The 22,983-nt window shown below is 36.6% G+C and overlaps 1 protein-coding gene across 1 annotated transcript in view; it reads left to right on the forward strand.

The window, feature by feature from the left end:
- The first annotated feature begins 1,106 nt into the window (after positions 1–1,106).
- Positions 1,107–22,983, forward strand: part of ADAM10 (ADAM metallopeptidase domain 10) — a 108,114-nt gene continuing 86,237 nt past the window's right edge. The window contains exon 1 of the mRNA XM_032481088.1: positions 1,107–1,420. Within this exon, the coding sequence (XP_032336979.1) occupies positions 1,369–1,420 (52 nt within the window). The 5' untranslated portion in view covers positions 1,107–1,368. The remainder of the gene's footprint in view (positions 1,421–22,983) is intronic.

Below are 22,983 nucleotides of genomic sequence, written 5' to 3' on the forward strand. Positions count from 1 at the left end.
AGTTTTCCTTTTTTTATTGATTACTAGTTTCATTCTATTATCATCAGAAAAGGTAATTTGGTATGATTTCAATCTTCTTAATTTGTTAAGATGTGTTTTGGGACCTAACGTGATCCATCCTGGAGAATGTTCCATGCACACTTGAAAAATGTGTGTTCTGCTGCTATTATGCGAAATTATGTGTATGTTTATTAGATCCATTTAGTCTATAGTACTGTTTAGGTAGGCCCACTTACTTATTTTTGCTTTTGTTTCTTGTACTTTTGGTGTCATATCCAAAAAAACATTGCCACGACTAACATTAAACTTTTTCACTTGTTTTCTTCTAGTAGTCTATGGTTTCAGGGTCTTATGTTTATTACGAGTTTAAGCAATCAAAGTGAGTTACTGAGAAACCAAACAGCAGCTTCAAAGAAGTTGGGGTTAAGAGAATTGATAGGTCACTTCAGAGATGAGCAGAGGCAGTAGTAAGACTTTTCTCTGGCTGGAGATTTAGAACCCTGTGGTTTAGGTAGCGCATTTTTAGAATGTGTAAGGCCTGATTTGAAACACAAATTTGTAGAGTTCAGAAAAATGTGCCTTAGGCTGTGTCTTTCTGACGCTTGAAGGTTTTTACGTTTAGCTTCTGACCATTGGCGCCGACGCCGATATAATTACCGCTTGTTGGGACTTGGCTTTTGTTTACTTGGTAGATGTCGTGCACCCTGAGAGGAAGAAAAATAAGAAACCAAAACCTCCGTTCCCTGTGAAGTTAAGAAGTAGCAAGGGGCGCCCTTTAACAACCTTCACTCTCGCATTTTAGCGCAAAGGACCGCTCTCGGCAGATGTAAAAGCGAGCCTTGCACAGTCGGCAGAGTTGCGCTCCGGTCCGTGGGAGGGGCCCCAGGAAACCCCGCCCCTCAAGCCCAATCCCAGCTCTCCGCCAGCGGACAGGAAGCGGCGGCCGGCCTAGCAGACCGGGAACAGGCCCCCGTGCGCATGCGCGCGCCCCTGGGGCGCCTGGGGGAGGGGGAGGGGCGGGAGGAAGGGGTGCGGTTCTGCCTGCCCGTTGGGTGCCCGGGGGTCACGTGGCGAGGAAGGAGGCGGAGGTCCCGGGCTCGGGGGAGGGAGGTAGAGAAGAGGGAAGGAGCGAGGGAAGGAAAGCGGGCAAGGGAGGAAGGAAACGAACGAGGGGGAGGGAGGTCCCTGTTTTGGAGGTGCTGGGAGCTTTGCCGGCCCCTGAAGTGGGGCGAGAGGGAGGTGCTTAGCCGTTTCTCCTGCCGGGGGAGGTCCCGGCTTCCCGTGGAGGCTCCGGACCAAGCCCCTTCAGCTTCTCCCTCCGGATCGATGTGCTGCTGTTAACCCGTGAAGAGGCGGCGGCAGCGGAAGATGGTGTTGCTGAGAGTGTTAATTCTCCTCTCTTGGGCGGCGGGGCTGGGAGGTGAGGCACGACCCCGAGCACCGGGGGCGCCGTGACCACGGCGGACCGCGCGGCGGCAGCGGCGGCCGGGCCGAGTGGAGCCCAGTCGCGCCGCGCGACAAGCGCATCAGTCAGCCCGGCCGGCCGGCGGCGCCACTCGGGCGCTCCGCGCTCCGCGCTCCCTATTGTCCCCCGCGCCCCGACCGCGTTCCCTTCCGTGGCGGGCAGAGGAGGCTCCGAGCCTCCGGCGAGGCCTTCCCCGCCCTCTGCCCGGCCCTCGAGGGAGGCGGGGAGCGTCCGCCGGAGAAGCACAGTCGGGAGGTCTGGGTCTCCAGGCGAGAGCCGTGGAGCCCAGGCCGGTGGCACCGTCCCTCCAGCCGGCTCGCTGGGCGCCAAGGCAGGCAGTTGCCGTGGGGCCCGCGGTGTTTGCCAGCCTGGTCCCGCGCTAACCCTTTTCACCCTTCCGCCCCTAGCTCCTGCCCGTTTGCAAATTCCGGAGTCCGCTGTGCCGCGGAGAACCGCCGCGCAGGCTCGTGGGAAGTTGGGATGTGTGCAGCCAGGCAGGGCTGTATTGTTCTTTACCGCCCGCGACGATCCATACCGACCCGGTTCTGCAGAAGGGCCGCTGGTAGAGGGGTAATAGTGGTGTCCTGCTTATCTGAGCCAGGCAGCTTCTGCTCTCCATAGTGCCCTGCCTCTGCCCGGTTGTTTGGAGAGAGGGAGCAAGAGGGTGTGTTTATGTTCAGTGAAAACATTCTGTTGCCCAGGGGAAAGGGTTTGGTGGGGAGAAAGATAAGCCGGTTCTAAATGTTGTTTGTTCTGTAGGCTGCGTTATTTTGGGTCTTTTAGAGGTATGGTCCCGGGGTGACCCAACTTGAAGAGTTTTCTTAAACTCAGGTGCTGAGTAGACATTTAGTGTAGTTAGTGGATTGTGAATACAGTGGCAACCCTCCACCCCCCAAATTGGAGTTAAAGTTTGCTAAAAGCATATAATTTCTTGATTACTCGGGTTTTGAAGATGATTTTTATTTCCAGTGTATTCCAGGACCAGCTGCATCATTTGGTTGTTTTGTAAAGTGCTTTATCTTAGGTTAACTTTTTGACTTACCCGTAGTATGCTTAAAGACCTCAAAGTGTGTTTAAAAGCTTTGGATTAAATTTTTTCCTGAATGCTTTGGATGCTTATAGACTAATTTGATAATTTAGAAAGTATCTGACTATTTCATGTCATGGATTGTTTCTTTTCTTTTTTGTCCCTTTGACTTATGACTGCACAACCACGCTTATTTTTGTCCTGTGTTCTATTTAGTCTGGATGATACTTCGTAGGTAGACTTCTACTTTCGACTTTGTAGTGTTCATTTGCTAGAGAAACATTTCAAGTTAGGAGCTTCTAGTAGACGTTTAGTTTAAACTGTTGTATGCTACAGACCCTCTATAAGGTGCTTTTCTTTAACATTTGTATTTATGTTTTAAATATGGCTTCTGACAAATCACTTTTCTGTCCGTTTTCACTTTTTGTTAGACACTGATTTCTATGAGATAGTAAAAAGTAAGACAAACCATGTGAGGCAGTTTAAACTACTGAGAGTAGTAGTATATATAATATCTTTTGTTTTTCAAGCGTGAAACAGTAAGAATAGAAACTAGTGTAGCCTTATGGTTGAAGAAAAAGTAAGTTTACTTTTTATTTTTGTGGCCTAAGATAATCTTTGTGGGCTAAGACCCTTGTTAAACAAAAATTTTCTAAATTCAGAGCTCTGGAGTCATCTACAAAGTATAATTTTGTATTGAACATTGGTTAAAAGGCTACTTACTTTTTGATGTTTGTTTTAAGCAGAACTTTTTCAAAAAGACTAAGAACTCTTTCATTTTAAAATTAGTGGTCAAGATTGTAGCTTTTGGGTACGTGGAGATACTTGTAATCTTATCTAATATATAATACTTTTATCTACGAATCAGCTATTTATGATCTGGTTTGTAAGAAGTTTATACGAGAATGATATGTAGAATAGAATACATTCATATTCTCATATGAGAGAATGAATATGTTTGTGTAGATTAGGAGACACTGTAGTGGATTTTTAGGTACTTAATCCTTTTTCAGTTGTTTCCCCCATCCAATTTGTCAGTCACTATATTGCATTAGTTTTTCTTGCACTTAATGTGAGGGTTGGGAAGCTGGAAAAGAGAAGTAGTGTGTTTGGAGTCATAAAACTTAAACTTTCCTAATGCTCTCCATTTCTAACACATGTTCCAGCCTATATTGTATTTGTAGGACGATACCATAACTTTTCTACAGTTCAGTAAGTGTCTATATAGACATGTACTCAAATATATGTAAGTGCTTTTCCTTGTTATTTGTAACCATATTAGAAATGTACTGAAACTATTGTGATTAGGTATAGCCCAATGAATTTTTATGTATGTGTGAGTATTACTTTAAAAAAAAATATGTTGAGTTATTGTCTTTTCTTTTCTTCCTTAAAACAAAACTAATTGGTGTGTTTTGAGAGGTCAAAAGATGTTTTAACTGTAGCAGTAAATTCAGTTCCATAATGTTCAGTTTAATGAAATCATACTTTAAATGAACTTTAGATTATGACATGTTTTTTATGCTGAAAAATCTGGTATAAATGCTTTGTTCCATGCATTACATAGAAATAAGTTTTCTGGAAGTTTGGCTAAAAGTTTTAAAAATATCAAAGTTTAAGCTATTTCACTTATACCAGCAAGTCTGTGAAATTAATGAGACAGACTTTTTGTCTTTAGCTTTAAGGGACTCTGACTCTTCAGCTTTTTAACTTGAGATTGGTAATCCAGTTAGCTGTATCATTTTAAGAAGGCCCATTTCAAGCCATCCCCTACATTAACAGTATCTTCCTTGTGTATGTACAGGACCTCTGAGTAGCAGAGGTTGAGGGAAATGGGCATGACAAGCATCTCTCAGTTTTCTGATCTTTTTATAACTTGTTTAAGGTCTTTCAGGGTGTTTATTATCTGTTATCTTTTAAGTTATACCTACAGACTTGCAGGGTGGAGAAGTCAGTATAAGGGACATTTCTATAATGTCGGCTCTGTGTCTGATACTATGTTAAAAGTTTCACTTTTCAACATTTATGAGAGAGTGGTGATATTTTGCATTTGAAGAAACAGGCTTGAAGAAATAATTTTTCTATCATCATCCACCTGCTAAGTGGTGAACTAGACATTCAGACCCAAACCAGTTTGATCTCAAAGGCTGAGCTTTTTATTCATTGCCCCCTCATACCTTTTTGAAAGCAGTTTTCATGTATTAGCCTAAAGGTGGCCTCTGGACTGAACCACCTTAGAGATGTGTTTTGTTTGATTTGCAGTGTCTTTGAATTTCAACTAGTAATCAGCATTAAAAAACTGGGAACTTTCTCGATGAGGTTTATGGATTTCTGGATTTTTAGGGATGACTTGAAAATCCAGTCACTGGTAGGCTATATTCCCATCGTTTGAAGCAGAGTGGAAGAGCAGTAGCTGCCCTTTGTAGATCGGGCATGTGCAGTCAGCACTGTTCCCCTCACCCTGACTGGTGATAATGCTTGGCCTGCTGCACTAATTTTTTGTTACCTGCCTCAGTCCTTGTAGGTATATGTTATTTGCGTCTCTGCCTCAGGTTCACCTTGCATGGATGACTCCAACCTTTAAAAAAAAAAGTTTTTTGGACTGTGATCACTTATCCAACTTCTAATATATTGTTTGTAATTCTTAATTTTTTCAAAAGTCCTAAAAATTTGTTAATAAAAACTGTGGCATATATAATACTTTTTATCCAGCATTAGGTTATTAGGTATTTTAAAAATCATTGTTTTTATAATAGTAACAATTTGAAAGTCCTAAAGAATGATGATTATATTTTTTTCGCATCTCTTCATCTCAGTCAGCAAATAGAAAACTACTTCTTTTTTAACTGGGATGAGACTCACACACAAAAAGTTGATTGAAGATCGTATAAATAACTTTTTTTCTTTTAAGAATGGGTTATAGAGATATCACTTCACACTAGTCAGAATGACCATCATTAAAAAGTCCACAAACGATAAACGCTGGAGAGGGTGTGGAGAACAGGGAACCCTCCTACCCTGTTGGTGGGAATGTAGTTTGGTGTAGCCGTTATGAGCAAACAGTATGGAGATTCCTTAAAAAACTAAAAATGTACTTAGCATATGATCCAGCAGTCCCACTCCTGGGCAGATATCCAGAGGGAACTATCCCAATGTTCACAGCAGCACTATTTTCAATAACCAAGACATGGAAACAACCTAAATGTCCATCAACAGATGACTGGATAAAGAAGTTGTAGTATATTTATACAATGGAATACTACTCAGCCATAAAAAGAATAAAGTAATGCCATTTGCAGCAACATGGATGGGCCTAGAGATTGTCATTCTAAGTGAAGTAAGCCAGAAAGAGAAAAATACCATGTGATATCATTTACTTGTTGAATCTAAAAAAAAAAAAAGACAGAAGTGAACTTAATTACAAAACAGAGACAGACACACAGACATAGAAAACAAACTTGTGGTTACTAGGTGGGAAGGAATAAACTGGAGTTCCAGATTTGAAGATACTGAATACTTAACATAGACTAGATAAACAACAAGTCTACCGTACAGCACAGGGAACTATATTCAATATCTTGTGGTAGCCTATAATGGAAAAGAATATAAAAAGGAATGTATGTATGTATATGTATGACTGAGGTATTAATGCTGTACACTAGAAATAGACTCAATATTGTAAACTGACTATACTTCAATTTAAAAAGAGTGGATTATAAATATAAACTCTGCTTTTGAAATTAAGACAATGAAATGGAATAATAAATTCAACAATAAGCATTTTTCTAACATTGTTGGTAGACGACAGGTTTGGCAAAGAGAAGATTGCTGTGTGACAAGTCTCTGGGACCAGACTGTAAAATTTTGGCTGTTTTTGATGGAAGTTTTTCTAAGATGTGTTACATATTTACTGTGTCCCTAAAATGGACAGGGTTTAATATTTTCTTAAATGGTTGAGGTTTAGTATAAAAACAACTCATTGTTTGGGGCTCTCTTGTAGTTTCTGTTTTTAATTTTTCCAGAAACAATTGAAATGGACATTCTGAATTTACTCTAGATGATCGTGTTTCTTATTCTTGTATCTAGTTTTAATAGTATTTCCAACTTTTTGGTTAAATTTCCTGGTTTTCTTGCAGACCTTGAGGATATCACCTTCTCTTTAGTTGTTTCTAATATATTTTCTGTGGGGAAAGTAATCGTACTTGACATTTGCATGTAAAGTGGAATAAATAAGTTCTGAATCTTCTGTGGAGTAAAATATGTGAGCTTTAGTAAGTTTTTTGTCGTTGTTGTTTTGTTTTGTAATGTTTGTTTTGGCTTTGTAGAGTTTAGTGTTGAGATTGCCCTGTTACTTTCGGAACAATTGGGATGATGCAGTTGGGATGATGTATTAGTTAAAGTGAGGCTAAGTAGAATGGAGAGAAGAAACTGATGAGTAACCAGAAAGACACAGCAAATAAAATGCACATTCCTTAGGCTTCAGGTGGATCACTTCTGAAATTTGAATCATGAGTACTCTTGTTCTAAACTAATATACTAGGTTATTGATTTTAAACATACCCTAAAATGTCCGATTATAATATTCTCTCCAGAAATGTAAATTATCAGTGAAGAAAAAATACTTTCTGTATTTAAAGGTAAGAAGTAGATGACAAAGGCTCCTGATACTGTGTTTTATTGTTAGTTTGTAGTAAGTAGCTGTTGTATATTACATTACAGTTTTGGTGACTTGATGATTCATATGAAGTTAAATTTATTGTCCGTCTTTGAATTGTATTACATTCTAATGGTCAGGAAGATTTTGCCAAAGTTGGAGGTATATTTTTAGGGTGGCCTAGCTTCAAATGAAGTCTGTATGGAGTATCAAAAATGGAGTTTGTGTAGAGAGATTTGGGGGCAGGGCAAGGGCAGTCTATAACTGCTGTAACTGCTAACACAAAGTTTGAATGAGAGGCCTACGTGGCCACTAGTTGCAGGAAACAAGTCGCAGATATGAAAGGTTGTGAGCAGATAAAAACACATGGTACCTTCAAATCTGAGCTCCAAATCACAGGGCATACACTCCAGATTGTAGGACTTGATTTGTATTTTGTCTGTTTCACATGGGCAACTCTATGTGACATGCTTGGGTGAAGAGCCCCAGGTTTGTTTGTTTGTTTGTTTGTTTTTTAAAGAAGGAATTGATTTATTTAATGATTATTACTGATTCTTCAAGCAACTCTGAAGTCTACTTGTTCTGAATAAAAATCCAGCATTGTTAGTCCTAACTTAGTTTAGCTATCAATTTTTGTACTAGGGAAAGGAAGCAATGCTAAGGATGAATGGAAAATATGGAGCAGTCCTACCAGTTAGATTCCTATGAGGGTAGTAACATTGCTGTCTAGTAGTGTGAAGGCCTCAGCTTAGTGCTAGCGGGGACAGTCCTGTCCTAGCTGGGCTGCGGGAAACAGCAGTACTGAGAACAGTTCTCAGGGAATGGAGATTCCTTTTGATACTGGGAGAATTCATCCTGAAGCTTCTACAATTCCAGCTAAACAATGTGAGAACATGTACAGTGAGAGCATTGCTGTTTAGTCACCAGAGTTTATTGTATGTCTGTGACTCTAGGAGTCATGATGCCACAGCCTGGAGTGGGAAGAGAAGTAAAAAACACAGTTTGTCAGAGTAGACAGAAATGCCAAGATATAAAAATAGAGTTCTAAATATGTATTGTAGTTGCAGTTGAAATGAGAATTTATTAAGCTGGAAGGACATCAGCCAGTTGGGGAGAGCTTTTTGAGGTAGAAGGGAATGGCATACAGTCTAGTAAGGTGCGTGTAGGTTTACTTGCCTGGAATGGAGAATCCAAGGCAGGAAATAAGGAGAGATGCTAACAGGACGATGATAACTGACACTCTGATTATTCACATAATAGGCCATGATAACCATGAGGTAGAGTATTTGGAATTTTGGTTGGTTGAGCAGTTGGGATATGATACAGTAGGAAATGAATTAGCTGCTTGATGAACTGGGTGATTGAGTCCTGGACTAGGGTAGTGATTGTAAAAATAAATAAGGGTAGAACAAGACATTACGTGGAAGAAAAACTGGTGAAACTTGGCAAATGTTTAATGTGAAAGTATCAAAATTTCTTGAGGGCTCACTCTCTGGGTTGAATTTGGACCTTAGAGGCTGTTGTATTGGAAAGAGTTTGATTTTATAGAACTTTGAGGACCTCAGTCTTTGAAGTTGAAAATGTCTAAAATTCTGAATCTAGATAGGAGGTTATAGGTTAGCATGTGTGTCAAAGTCAGATTTTATCCTCCTTGCAAGCTAGAACTTTTGTTTGGGGTTGGTTAAAGCTTTGCACAGTCCTTCAGTAATCTGTGGCTAGTCATTTGGGAAGCTTTGCTCCAGATAGTTGGGATGTAGAAGTTTGGTGAATTTGGAGCAGAGGGAAGAAATTAGATGTAAAGATACATTATCAACTATATTTTTCCTTTACAAGTATATATTTACTCTCTTTAAGTTGGAATTAGAATCTTCAGTTCAAGAATATGCTTTATACCATTGATTCATATGTGAATTGTAAAATTCCTATTTCAGAGACTAGTTGGGGGAAACTGTGATCTCTGCATTTGAGGCAAATGTACATGTATGATTTGTGGAGCAGAATTACCTTTCCATTTATCTCTTCTTGCATCGATGATGGCAAAGGATTCACACATACACATCTTTGAACTTTGAACTTTGGATTTAGTTTTCAAAAGAATACAGATAGAATCTTATAATTAGGAATTGAGTGGGATAGTAATATACTACTTCTTTTTCTAAGAAGTAGGCTAAGTTTGTAAAAATGCTGAAGAGACTGTAAAGTGCTTTGCAAATACTGTTAAAATTATATTGTTTCCAGACCTAGTTTCTTTTGGAATCTGTTAGTTACAAAATATGGATAAATAAACATATTTTTAGAAGTTGAAACACTGGAACATCATAACCAAACATCATCTAATAGAATTTAAAAATTCTTAATTCCTTCTCAAATACAGTTTTATCACTTTTTAATATTCATCATTCAGTCTTTTAGAATGCCTGTTGTTATGAGTTTACATCATAGTACTTATGCAGTTTTGTATCATTTAAAAAATTAACCTGTATTAAAAATTTATATGCAAAGCAGACCCTGAAGTATCTGTAAGTAGCCTGGAGATAGTTTTGGTTGTCACAGCTGGAGGGATGCTTACTAGCATCTGGTGGGTAGAGGCCAGAGATGCTGTTAAACATCTTACAATGCTTAGGACAGCCCCACAGCAACAAAGAACTGTCTGCCCAAAATTGTGTCGTGTTGAGGTTGAGAATCCCCGCCCTAGCAGAGATTTGTCTGTTGTAGTTGTCTTCTTTGTCTTTTTTGTTGTTGTTGTTATTTCCCACAGCTTGCTGTCTTAATTGATTACTCAAGTTGCATAAGCTTCCCATATTCTTATCCTGTTGAAGCCTTCCTCTTCCAGTGCTTTATGCACTGCAGTTATAAAAAATTTAATTTCCACGGCTGCCCGTTCTTCTCTTCATCTTTGAGTTTGTGTTTGGGAAGAATATCCGATTCTGTTAATTTATAAAAGCGATTGAATGATGGCCCATGAGGATATCTCAAAACCAGACCAAACCAGTTGCTTATTAACCCAGGAGAGTCCTGGATTAGAAGGAATTTAGTTTCTGTGGGGAAAGATACTTTAAGGCACTTAACCAGCAACTTACTCTGCAAGTCTGTCTTCAGAATTAGTTCTACTCAGCTTCAACTTTTCACAATTTATTTTCTTCAAAATTTTCATTCAGAAGTCCTCAGACTTCATATCTTTCTCATAACTCCATCCCTCTCTCCCCTTATTGTCATCTGTAACACCTTTGGCAGAATTGTTTTATTTACACATCTGGATTTCCTGGAGAGAGGCAGAGGCAGATGGTTTGAGGTGTAATATGGGAGAAGGGTTTAGGATATACTGCAGGATGTGGGATAGATAAATATCAACATTGGGGTAGTGACTAGAGCCATTTTGTGTGTGTGTGTGTGTGTGTGTGTGTGTGTGTGTGTTAGATGGGTTGAAAGTTACAGTCCTTTATGTGGGTCACTCCTGTCTGTACTTGTGTCTGTACTTTCTTCAAATGGTGTAAAGGTGTTTCACATCAGCATGGAAGTCTAAACTATGGACATATTTCCACTTTTGGATTTTTAAGTTATATTTTGTAAGTGGTTGAAATTTAATATATTCAGTATTAAATTGATGTTTTATGTCTTTTGTGATTGATTTAGTTTATAATTTATAGTTTATTATTTCACTTTGAGCCAGCTAGCTTTATTATTTTTAAATATTTTTTAAGCAACTTTTTTTTTAAACTTTGTTTTTAATTTTATTTTTTATTGGGGAGGTAATTAGGTTTACTCATTTATTTATTTTTAGAAGAGGTACTGGGGATTGAACCCAGGACCTCATGCATGCTAAGCATGTGCTCTACCACTTGAGCTATACCCTCCCTGCTATTACTTTTAATTCTTAGAGACTAGCTTGTCTGAAAAAGTGGGTGTGTTGGAATATGCATATAATTGTAGACACCCTCCTATCTAGAACTTTCTTTTGTAGCTCTTAGGTGTAGATATTTGTAGAAAATAATTTGACTAGTTTCTAGTGAAGAAATAGATAATGTAGCTAGGTTTGAAGTCACATTGTAGAAGTTGCTTTTCCAAGACTGCAGTAAAGGCACTTAAGTATATTGCTGAAATGTAAGACAAGATTGTTCATCGAAATCTACCTTTGTCATACAAGAGAACAGCTTTGCTCGTGGTATTTAGTGCTTTAAGATCAGAGTGAATACTTAAATGTAAGAAGCATTGGTCAACACAGTATGATGCCTAAGACATGGTTGATGACTCAAGTTCCTTAGGAAGGAAATACACATTTATGTTGGGGAAAATGCTCTTGCTATCTGATTTTAAAATTATACAAGTGAAAAGGCTGTACGAAACACCTTGATTACAAGTAATTTTTCTGAGAAATGGGGAATGTGCCAGCCTTAGCTTATTCTTACACATTCTCTCATTTATTGTAATTGAGTTTTTCTGTCAATAGGGAGATCTGTAATGTCAAAAGATTTTTGCAGATTTTCTTCCTCTATTCATAAGATTGTATGATCAACTTTCATATGAATAGGAAAAAAAATTAAATTTGTTTCTTATACAATATTGCTATCCCACAAAAAGATGATACTGACCCACCATCAGTAAGATGTACTCATTGTCTTTTCTCCTCTGATGTTAATGAAATTTTCATTCTATGTTTTTTGCCCTGTTATATTTAATTTAGATTGGAACAGAAGATTGTAGACTTTAGATTTAGGAGTTAGGAAGGAAGCTTTTGTTTGCAAGCATTCTTGGGAAGTAAGATGCTATCTACCCATGGCATATAGAAAATAACCATAATGGCTAGCATTTAGGGCATACTCATTATATTCCAGGTTTCCAGATTGATTAACCTGGGTTAGGGCATTTGGTGTAATAACTCCAATTTCACAATATCTCTGTAGGGTTCTGTTACTCTCATTTTATAAATGAGGGAATAGGATCAGGGAGGGTAACGTATTCAAGGTCAGAAAAGTCCTTTAGCTATTAATTGGGGGAGCCATGATTTGAATGTATTCAGTCTGGTTCTAGAATTCATGCTCTTAAAAACTTAACTGCCTCTAAGAAACATATGCTTTAAAAAGTATAATGAGGTTGTTAGATTCTGCCTCTGTACGAAGCTTGGATCCTTTTACAATCAGAGCATAATTTAGGCTCTTTGTACTTACAGTATTTGACCCATTTGACTTTTGGTCAGTCAAGTTCTTTGCAAGGATTTTTGTTTTGTTTTTGTTTTTGGTGTTAGGAAGTACTTACAACTAAGAGAGGAGGAGCAGCTTACAGAAACATTTTATGCACAATGCCATTTCAGTTTTGTCTTAGATAAATTTATACATTCATTTTTTTAAAAGCTGAGGACGGGTAATAAATCTCTGGATGGTGAGATATAGGTTATATCTTTTACAAAAGTATTTATTAGAAAAGTAATCGCTTATGTAATTGTGTAATCAAGTAATCACAAAAGACATCGGGGAAAAAAACCCCATTTTTTAATGGCAGATTACCTTTAGTAAATACCAGTATCCTGGTGTCTTTGGAAAAAGTTACAGGAAATAAAATGCTTTCCTCAAATTATAAAATAGAAGAGACTTCCTCCTGAGCTCTCCAGTGGCAAGGAGACCAAGTTCTATTTTTTTCTGTTTAGAGTCTGCTGGCCATTTTTCTATTATTCTTGTATGTACGTATGTAGGTGATTTTTTGGTGTTGCTTTACTTTTCCCCCCAGTTTTTCTTTTTAACTGTGAAAATAACTTACCTGTTTTCTCCGTCTTATAGGTACTATCTAATTATTTTTCTACAGTTTTACACATAGGCATTTGCTTGATATACTATGTTTGTTTTTTCCTAATTTTTTATCTTGAAAACTTTTATATTTTCTAAAAGGTTGGTAGTGTATATAGTCCAGTGAATATCTGTATACTTTTCACCTAAGTTTACTAATGGTTATTGTTTGCCACACTTGTTTTATCTCTCTTAATATATATTCTTTTTTTGTTCTGAGCTCCTAAAGTAAGTTCATACCCTTAAATACTTCAGTTTGCATCTTACTAGGTTAAGGACATTGTCCTTACATAACCAAGAAGATTATTTTTTCTTTTTAAGTGTGGGGATGTTCAAATTTCCCACGGAGCTTGTAGGTACTAGGCACCGTGTGAATTTATTTTGTGCTTTGTAAAGGTCAGATTCCTGGCAACTACAACTAAGGACTGGAAAGTAAAACGCTGTTGGTATGCTTTTCATGTATAGATAAAGTAATAGTAAAGAAAGAGACATTGACAGGGCAACCACACTGCAGGATGGAGCATTTTATATAAGAACTATGGCATAATAACATAATAGCCTAGAGGTTATCACATCATTATGACCTCTTAGGATAAAGATGTTAATAAGGATGAGCCTGGCTGAAGAAGATGCTAAAGTAGAGGAAAAGAAAAACAAACAAACAAGTAAAACCCAGTACTGTTTCAAGTGGAAAGATATTTGGTAAACTTCAGTTATCTAGAATTTTCCTCAGTGGAACCTGTCATTTTCCTTTGATGTCAGATTACTACCATCTTACTGTACTCTAGGTTAAATGTATTTTGTTTTCATCATTGTCAGGAAACAGATCTGTTTTCTCCATTGTTAAGGTCTTTACATGATGAGAACATCTTCAGTGAGTATTTATATTCCTTATTAGAAGGGAGAAAAGGAATTAAAGGTTGCCATCCTTTGAGTCCTTCCTGGTATCTTCCCTGTGATTCATTTTGCCCTGCTTGGATAATATATCAGAGTGATAAAAGAAGTTCCAGGTCTGTATTCAGGGACTACAATACAATATTTGTTTTTTTTTCGTTGTTCATTATTTTATTTTATTTACTCTCGATTCGTAGGCTTTTTTTTAAAATGCCCTGTTAATTAAAAATATTACTTAGGTTGAATGGGTTAGAATTTTCTCTATAAAAACTTCATTGCTTTTTTTCAACTACTATGTGTTCCTATTAAAAAAATATTTTTAAAAACTTAGCAGTTGTCATTCCCTGCAAAAATTAGACTAAAAGGAAATATAGAGTGTCTTCATGATTATCTGATTATGTCCAATAAAAGTTGTAAACTTTACTATGCTATTAACATGAAACTTTATAAAAAGCCCATTTTCATTTTGGGGTAGATTTAGAATCACAGAAGGAAGTTTTGTACTCTTGGTTAGGTTACTTACCCTCTCTGTGCCTCATCTTAAGATTAATTGTACTTGTCATATATGGTTGTTTTGAGGGTTAAGTGAGATAATATATTCATTGATTAATTAAGCCATAATTTAGTGCATTCTTACCTGTTAGATACTGTACACTATTTTAAGCACATTAATTCATTTAATCCATATAACAACATTATTAGGTACAGATACTGCTATTTCACTTATTTTACAGACAGGGAAAATAAGGCAGAAAGAGGTAGGTAACTTGTCCAAGATCACTCAGCTAGTAAGTGGCAGAGCTGGGATTCTAACCCATGAAGTTTAGTTCTACTTATAAATAAAAGCTAATGCTTGCTAAACTGTTGAAATATGAAGTAAGATGTTGACCATGTACTTCCGTGGTTATTGAAGAACTTAGTTGCAACACCAGCATGACAGTTACAACGCTGTCCAGAAAGTCATGCAAATTGGTGCTGAAAGTTGCATGGGTAATTGCAGAGACCAATATCTAAAATGTGCTCATAGCATCAGTGGAAGATTTTTAAAAACCTTATCTAGTGAATAGATCTATAATAAATTTATTTTTAACAAATTGCACTTTGCAAATGCTAGACCTATTAGAAATTCTGATACTTCTTGGATGAGTATCATAGGATCACATTTCCTGATGATTGATGCATGGCTCTCTTATCAGCAATGTATAGCTGCTTTTTTTTCTTTATAAATATAAATGAAAATGGATATTTCCATGGAACATTGAGTGGATTCCTTAATTCTTATGGCAAACATTTATTGAGCACTTATTTTCTTTCTTACTCTGTTCTAGGTAATGAGGGTACATCATTGAACAAATCGAAGTCCGTGTTCTTATGGAACTTATGTTCAAGTGGTGGAGGGATATGTCAATAAATAATAGTGTGAAGAAAGATAAAGCAGGGTTGGAATGAGTATGATAGGGACATAGGCTTTCAGCTAGCATGATCAAAGAAAGCTTTTGAAGAAATTGAGTAGGTATCTGAATGAAGTGTGGCAGCCAGCCCTTCTTTGAGGGAGGATGTTCCAGGCAGAGGGACAGGTGTTGAGGCTCATGTGGCTGCAGAGTAAGGGAAGAGTGACAGAAGATAAGGTGAGACAGATATGGGAGTGGAGTGAGAGAACGCAGCCCCTTATAAGGATCGTGGTCAGCCTTGTAAGCCATGGTTAGGATTTTGAGCAGTTAGGAAACCTTTAGAAGGTTTTGAGCAGAAGACTGACATGATATGACTTTACTTGAACGTTATTACTCTGGCTGCTGTATGAAAAATAAGACTGTAGTGGGGCAAGAGTGGAGGCCAGTAATTTGTTATGATTTTTGACTGTCTAGAACTTTTTGAACCTTGCTTTGTTTGACACATTTTCAGCCTTAAGAATTTCATCTCCCTAATTTAGACTCCTCAGCCTTTCATTTGCAACTAGGACACAGACATGTAAACTAGTCTTCTTAAGTAGGCTCCTCTAATCAGAAGCATCACTGGAGATCTGGATTCTGGATGAGCAGACATGTATGCTTGCTGAAGTTTTGCCAATAGTGTACATCTTTCAGACAGTTATGACAGATTTTCCCCTAGTTGTTTAAAGCTTGTATTTGTGTACTCCTGCTTCTGGAAATACCTGGATAGTCTTGAGGAAGATAAAGGTGGGGAGGGTTCCAATATTATTGTCAAGTGATAGAATAATACTTCAAGTAAAAGAATATTGTATGGGAAGTATGGGAATTGAATGAGATCACAATGGAGAATGCTTTAGTGTTTATGGAAAAATCTGTAGATTCTGGGTCAGGTTTCCTTTGTAGGATTTGCATGTTGATTTGTAAGAAGCACAAAATCTTGTATTCATACTTGTGTCTGGTGTTGCTTTGCTTGATTCATGATTTCTCTTGGTTCATGCTTATTATTATAGAAGCAATGATATTGTTAGTATTAGGGCATATGTTTTCATAGGATGATGGAACCTGGAAGAGTCTAGCAAGTAACAGGGATCAGGAATAGGGTAGCTGATTAGGAATTGGAGTAGACAAGTAGGCAGCTTGGAACTAGGGAATCAGGAGATCTGTAACAAAGGGGAGATAAGATACAAATATGAGTAGATCAGAGGTCAGGGTCTGTTCAGATATGGTTGAGGAGATGGATGAATATTTAACTGCATCATTGAGATTTGGTGTTAGAGCTGCATTCTGTCCCTACTTTTTTGAGCTTTTGACTGGTTGCTAAGGTATAGGAACAAATCTCAGTTGAGTAGGTCCAGACTCTGCATGTGGGAACAGGCAATTTTGTGGTGTCTGACTGAGCTAAGTAGTGCAAAAGTTGGAGGTTGGCATGGGCTCCTACAGAGTAAACTGTGCCAATTTCAATCACTAGCTGTGGAAATCAAGGGTATACATACATACATGCATATATATATATTTGTGTGTGTGTGTGTAAGAAGTACAGTCTTCTGTGCTATTTCATTACATGTTTTTCCACATCTTAGAGGTAGATGTCAGTTTAGGTTTTAAACTGGTTTAAAAGATCCCTGTTATATGCTATATTTAGATAATTTTTTTTCTTTTCAGTTTTTTTTGTAGTCATATCAAAAATGTGAATCAGTAACTTGCCTTGTTTATGATGAGGGTAATAGAATTATTGTAGAAAGTCATGAAGATTGAAACCAAAATTATCTCCTTGGCACTGTCACCTAATTGCTGTGTGACCTTGGACTTGTTTATAGATCTCAATTCTATTTTCTTTATTTTATTTTTTGAGTGTTTTTTTTTTTAATGGGGGTACTGGGGATTGAACCCAGGACCCCATGCATGTTGAGCACACACTCTACAATTGAGCTATACCCCAACCCAGTTTTCTTTAAAATGGGCTAGTAGTTCTTACTTTATAGGTCAGTTGAATGGATTACATGAAAAGCTGTAGCAAGTGCTCAATAAATTTTAGTTATCATTCCATCCAGTAATTTTTTAGTAATTGTTTATATCCAATAACATTTTTTAGTTAAATACTTAAACAAGAAGTTTATCCAGTCAGGCTATTTTTTGCACCTAGTGAGCTATCTGTACATTTAAAGAATTGAATGCATTTTTAAAATAAAGGAGGCATATATAGTTTTGGGTTTTTAATTTTTTCCATTTATAGATGTGAAATGTGAAGCTTTTTTTTTTTTTAAAACACGTTTGTTTTCAACACATTCTTTTAGCCAGATTTTCATGTGAATTTTAAAATACTAGATTTCTAAAGTAGGAATGGGAAAAAAAAACCTAAGTGTAATATTATGAGTAAATTGTATGATGAAAAGTAAAGATGTTTTTATTAAAGTCAGGAACAAAGCAAAAATGCTCTCTCTCACTGTTATTCAGCATGGCTTGATAGCCCTAGTTTAAGTAAATTTACTAAAATTGATAAAATTATAAATAAATGAGTAAAAGATTTAAGTATGAAAAGCAGAATCAAAGTGCCAGCAAAAAAAAAAAAAAAAAATACACACACACACACACATACACATTCTTAGAATTTTTCATGCAAAAATCAAGGGGTTCGTGAATCCCTTATAGAGATGGATCTCAGGTTAGAACTCCTGTTAACAGTGGGAAAAAAAAGTTGGTTATAACCAGTCAACACTAATGAAATTGAGTGCTTGTGTAAACTTTCTGTAGGTTTGTTATCTATTTTGCAATGCTCTGCCTTTTCAACTCTGCCATTGTAGTATGAAAATAGTGATAGAAAATACATAAATGAATGAACGTACCGCTCTGTTGAAAAAACAGATTACCAACTTCAAGTTGGCCTTTGGATTGTAGTTTGCCTACCCCTGTTTTATATTATTTAGGAACTTTTTCTAATCAGTACATTACTTGTGACATCAAGTAAGGTATATCTTGCTTAAATGGTAGCACTGGTGGTAAGTAGCCTTATTAATATACTTAATGTCAAATGCTTAGATTAAAGCAAACATGTAGAAGAAGAAGGATACAGCTGCTGGTGGAAATTAGGGAATTTCTGTATGCAGAACAGTTGCAGAGTTTCTCAAACTTGAATATGTATGCAAATCATGTTGGGAATCAGGTACAGCTGAATAGAGCCTGAGTCATTTTGGGATCAGTAGATGTGGGGAGAGCCCAAGATTCTGTACTGCTAACAATTCTTCAGGAAATACCCATGTGGCTAGTTCCTGAAATGCAGTTTGAATAGCAGGATACCGTGCGTGAGGAAAAGGCAAAATGTTGTACACAGAAAAAAATTTAGTTGGTTAAGGACTGAAACATCCACAAACACAAATTTCCAGTCTCAGTGGTAATAATTAATGAATAAATTTGTTACTTGAACATGCGATGAATAGTAGGCACCCAGATTTTCTTTTAGCTTTTTAGCTTAAATGTTAAGTTGTACCTTCAGTATTGCTAAGAAGTTCTTCAGAATGGTCTAGTTGCTACTTTGTCAGCTGATATTTTACCTTGACGTTTGGTTCCCCCAATGTTCTTTTGGTGCTTGTGATTAGTGGTTGTCATTTAATCTTTTATTTCCCCAATAATTTCCCCATTTAATCTTTTATTTCCCCAGTAGTTATTTATTTATTCCCCAGTAGTTATTTATGAATAATGAGCCATTATAGGATGCTTAATAGTTTCTTGGAGGTGAATATAATGTTGATTTTATTTATTTTCCTGAAGGAGGGTAAGTTGAAATATTTTGAATTGTTTTTGTTTTTGATTCTGGACTGTATTTTTGGAAAAAGTTTATAATTTGGGGAAAAGTAAGAGAAAGGACCAAACACCTATATGCCTATCACCTTGTTTCAACATTTTTCTTTAAAATTTTTAGAAAATAGCTTTATTGAGGTATAACTTCTATACAATAAAATTCAACAATTTTGAGAGATGTATATAGTTGTCTAACCACTACCGTAGTAAAAATAGTATAGGACATTTACATCAGCCTATAAAGTTCCTTGTGCTCTTTGCAGCTAATTCAGACTACTTTCTGATTTCCATTTTCATTAATTTTTTGACCCATGGGCTCCTTAGAAGTGTGTTAAGTTCCTTAAGTTCCTAATGTTTGGGGATTTTTCCAAGTTTCTGCTGCTGATTTAGTTGCACTGTAGGAGGAAAACATGCTTTTATTATTTCAGCCTTTCAAATTTTATAGAAACATGCTTAAAGATCTAGAATTGAGGTCTGTCTTGGTGCATACTGCATGTGCCCATGAAAAGAATATGTATTCTTTTGTTGGGTGGAATATTTTGTAAATGTTAATCGGGTCAAGTTGTTTGATAGTGTTCAATCCTTATTTTTTTTTTTCTTGCTCAGTGAAGACTGTTATGATTTCCAACTATAATTACAGATTTGTCTACTTGCATTTCTGTCAGCTTTTTCTTCATGCACTTTGAAGCTCTGTTATGTGATATGCATTTAGGACTGTTACATCCTTTGGGTGCATTATGAAATGTCTGTCTTTATCCCTCAGATTTTTTTGGGGGGGGTTGTTTGTTTTAAATTTACTTTGATAAAACTGCAGCCACTCCAGGCTATTTTTGGATCAGTGTTTGGATGGTATAACTTTTCCCACCTTTTTTACTTTAACTCATCTTTTTGTATGTGTTTAAAGTGTCTTTTAGACAGCATGTATTTACATTTTCTTTTTTGAAAAATAAGAAAATTACTTTCTGTCTTTTAATTGTTATGTTTAGATTATTTACTTTAAATGTAATTATTTATATGACTGAGTTTAAAACTGCCATCCTACTATTTGTTTTCTGTTAGTTCCTCTGTTCATAGTCTTTTTTTATTCCTCATTTCCTACATTCTTTGAGATTAATTTGCTTTAAAAAGTGATTTCATTTTATCTCTGCTATTGGCTTATGTAATATACCTGTTTATTATATGTTTTTAGATGTTGTGCCTGGGTGTACAGGATACATTTGTGACTTATCAATGTATACTTTCAAATAAAATACCACTTGACTTATAGTATACTTCTGTTTCTCTCCTCCATCATGCTCTGTTGTCGTACATTTTAATTGTATGTGTGTCATAAATGCCACCCTACATAGTGCTTTTTAAGTACAGTCACGTAACTCTGAAAGAGATTTAAAAAATGAGAAAAGAAATTTTAAAATTTTCTCATATATTCTTCATTTCTGGCACTGTTCTTTGTGCCAACACAGATTTCCAGCTGGTATATTCCTTCTGCCTGAAAAACTTTAACATTTCTGCAGTGCAGGGCTACTGGTGATGAATTGTCAGCTTTGATGTCTGCAAAAGGGTTCGTTTTACTTTTTTTTCTTTCATCTTCATTTGTGAAAGATATTTTTGCTGGGTATAGAATCTTAGGTTGAGATTTTTTTTCTTGTACTTTAAGCATGTTGCTGAATTATCTTCTGACTTTTGTAGAGTTAGCTGTCATTTATACCCTTGTTCTCTGTATGTAATGTCTTTTTCTCTAGCTCCATTGGTCCTAACCCACCCACAGCTGATTTTAAGGTTTTTTTGTCCCTAGATTTCAGCCATTTGCCCATGATTTGCCTCTAAGTGGTTTTCTTTTATATTTATGATGCTTAGAATTTGTTGAGTTTCTTGGCTCTATAGACTTAGAATTGTATCTTTCACTTTTTCCCATCATGTTTGTTTTCTTGTATGTTTTTATAATGTTCTTATAATGTGTTTATAATAATTTTTAACTTGTTTGTATACTAATTCCATCATCTCTATTATTTATGTTTCAAATGTCTGATTTTTTTTCCCTCTGGTAATTGGAGAAAAAATATTTTCCTGATTCTTTACATGCATAGAAATTTTTTTTATTGAGTTATAGTCATTTTACAATGTTGTGTCAATTTCCAGTGTAGAGCACAATTTTTTAGTTATACGTGAACATACATATATTCATTGTCACATTTTTTCTCACTGTGAACTACCATAAGATCTTGTATATATTTCCCTGTGTTATACAGTATAATCTTGTTTATCTATTCTGCATATGCCTGTCAGTATCTACAAATTTCAAACTCCTAGTTTGTCCCTTCCCACCCCCTAGTAATTTTTGATTGGATGGATCATCATTGATTTTTACTATTTTTGTGTGTTTGATTTTGTGTCTCCTTTAAACACTCAGATTTGATTTTTTTTTTTTTTTTGGTGTAAAATTAAACTACTTGGAATTAGTTGAATCCCTTGGAAGATGGCCTTTAAACTTTGTTATGGTAGATCCAGAACAACCTTTAGTTTATGGCTAATTTTACCCCATGAATAAGGTGATGGTTTTCTGAAGACTTTACCCAGTGCTCCATGTATTACAGGTGTGTCTTCTCTGGATGGTGGGAATATGAACATTTCCGAGTTCTGTATAAGCTTTGAAGATTCCTCTGCTTACTTTCTTTGTGGTTTATTTTTCTGGCCTGGGACAGTTGATTCTCTCACATGATCAGATTTTTACTCAGCCAAACATGTAAGGGGATCCCTCCTCAGGTCTCTGAGCTTCCTTTCTGTGTAGCTTCCTCTTCTTTGGTACCCTGACCCACAAATTCTAAATGCCTGCCCTCTCTGAACTCAGATATCTGGCTCCTCAATTGAGTGAGACCAGCAGCCTCTGTTTGGGTTCCTTCACCCTGCACATTGACCTAGAAACTCCTTTTAGGTAGTAAGTTGGGCCAGTTGTATGTCTTAACCTCATTTGTTTATCCTACCATGTATTTTTTCTAGTTTTCTAATTATTTATGGTGGTAGGTTAAAGTTAGTCCCTTTTCCTCCATTATAGTCAGAAGTGGAAATTGATAGTAATTTGTGTCCCTTTCATTTTTGACCTGTCATGAATCACTTCAATGAAAATTATGCATGTCACTTTACTGCTAAATACTTCAAAATACATATCCAAAAATTCAGATTCTTTTCCTACTATATAACCATGATGTTGCTATATTGAAGAAAATTAACAGTTTGTCCAGGATTGTTTCCAAGTGTTTTTTGCTTCCTTCTCAGTTGGGTTATCTTGTCTTTTGCTTTGTTGTTGTTGTTGTTGTTGTTGTTTTGCTGTCATATGTTTGGACAATGTCATGTTCATGGTTGTGTGGCTCTTCTCTGTCCTGTTGTTTTTCTGTGATGTAATGTGGGTAACTTCTTTTTTCCTTGTCTCTGAGACCAGTGTGTTTTTTTCCCTTCAAGTCACAGTTTGAGGGGCTGATTATTTTATGTTTTACCTACTTTTCTGGAGTCATGGGATCATGATCATATACAGCCTTTTTGAGAATTCCAGAGTTCTGTTCTCTAGAGGTATTTTTTTTTAAGTGAATTTTATGAGTTCTGAAGGTTAGGGCCAGCATCAGGAGTCCAGTGTGGTATGCTTTTCCACTTTCTCATTAGAATATTCTGTTTATTTCCTTGGCTCCTTGTTTCAAAGATTATGCTACTAAGTTATACCCAGTGTTGTATTAGTACACTGGCTGTCTTGAAAACAAGAAAAAAGTTGTTCTGATTTGTAGCCTTTTCTAATTTCAGTAGTGTAACTACTCCATCCATGGTTGATTTCAAGCTGCCAACATAATGCCATTGAGCATAGCATTGGGAAGAGAATTGGCACTCATGAGCCTAATCAGCCAGCTCTAGGACACAATGGTTATATCTCTACTTACTTGGTTTCAGTTCTTGGG

The sequence above is a fragment of the Camelus ferus genome, chromosome 6, assembly GCF_009834535.1.
Source record: "Camelus ferus isolate YT-003-E chromosome 6, BCGSAC_Cfer_1.0, whole genome shotgun sequence".
Taxonomy (NCBI): domain Eukaryota; kingdom Metazoa; phylum Chordata; class Mammalia; order Artiodactyla; family Camelidae; genus Camelus; species Camelus ferus.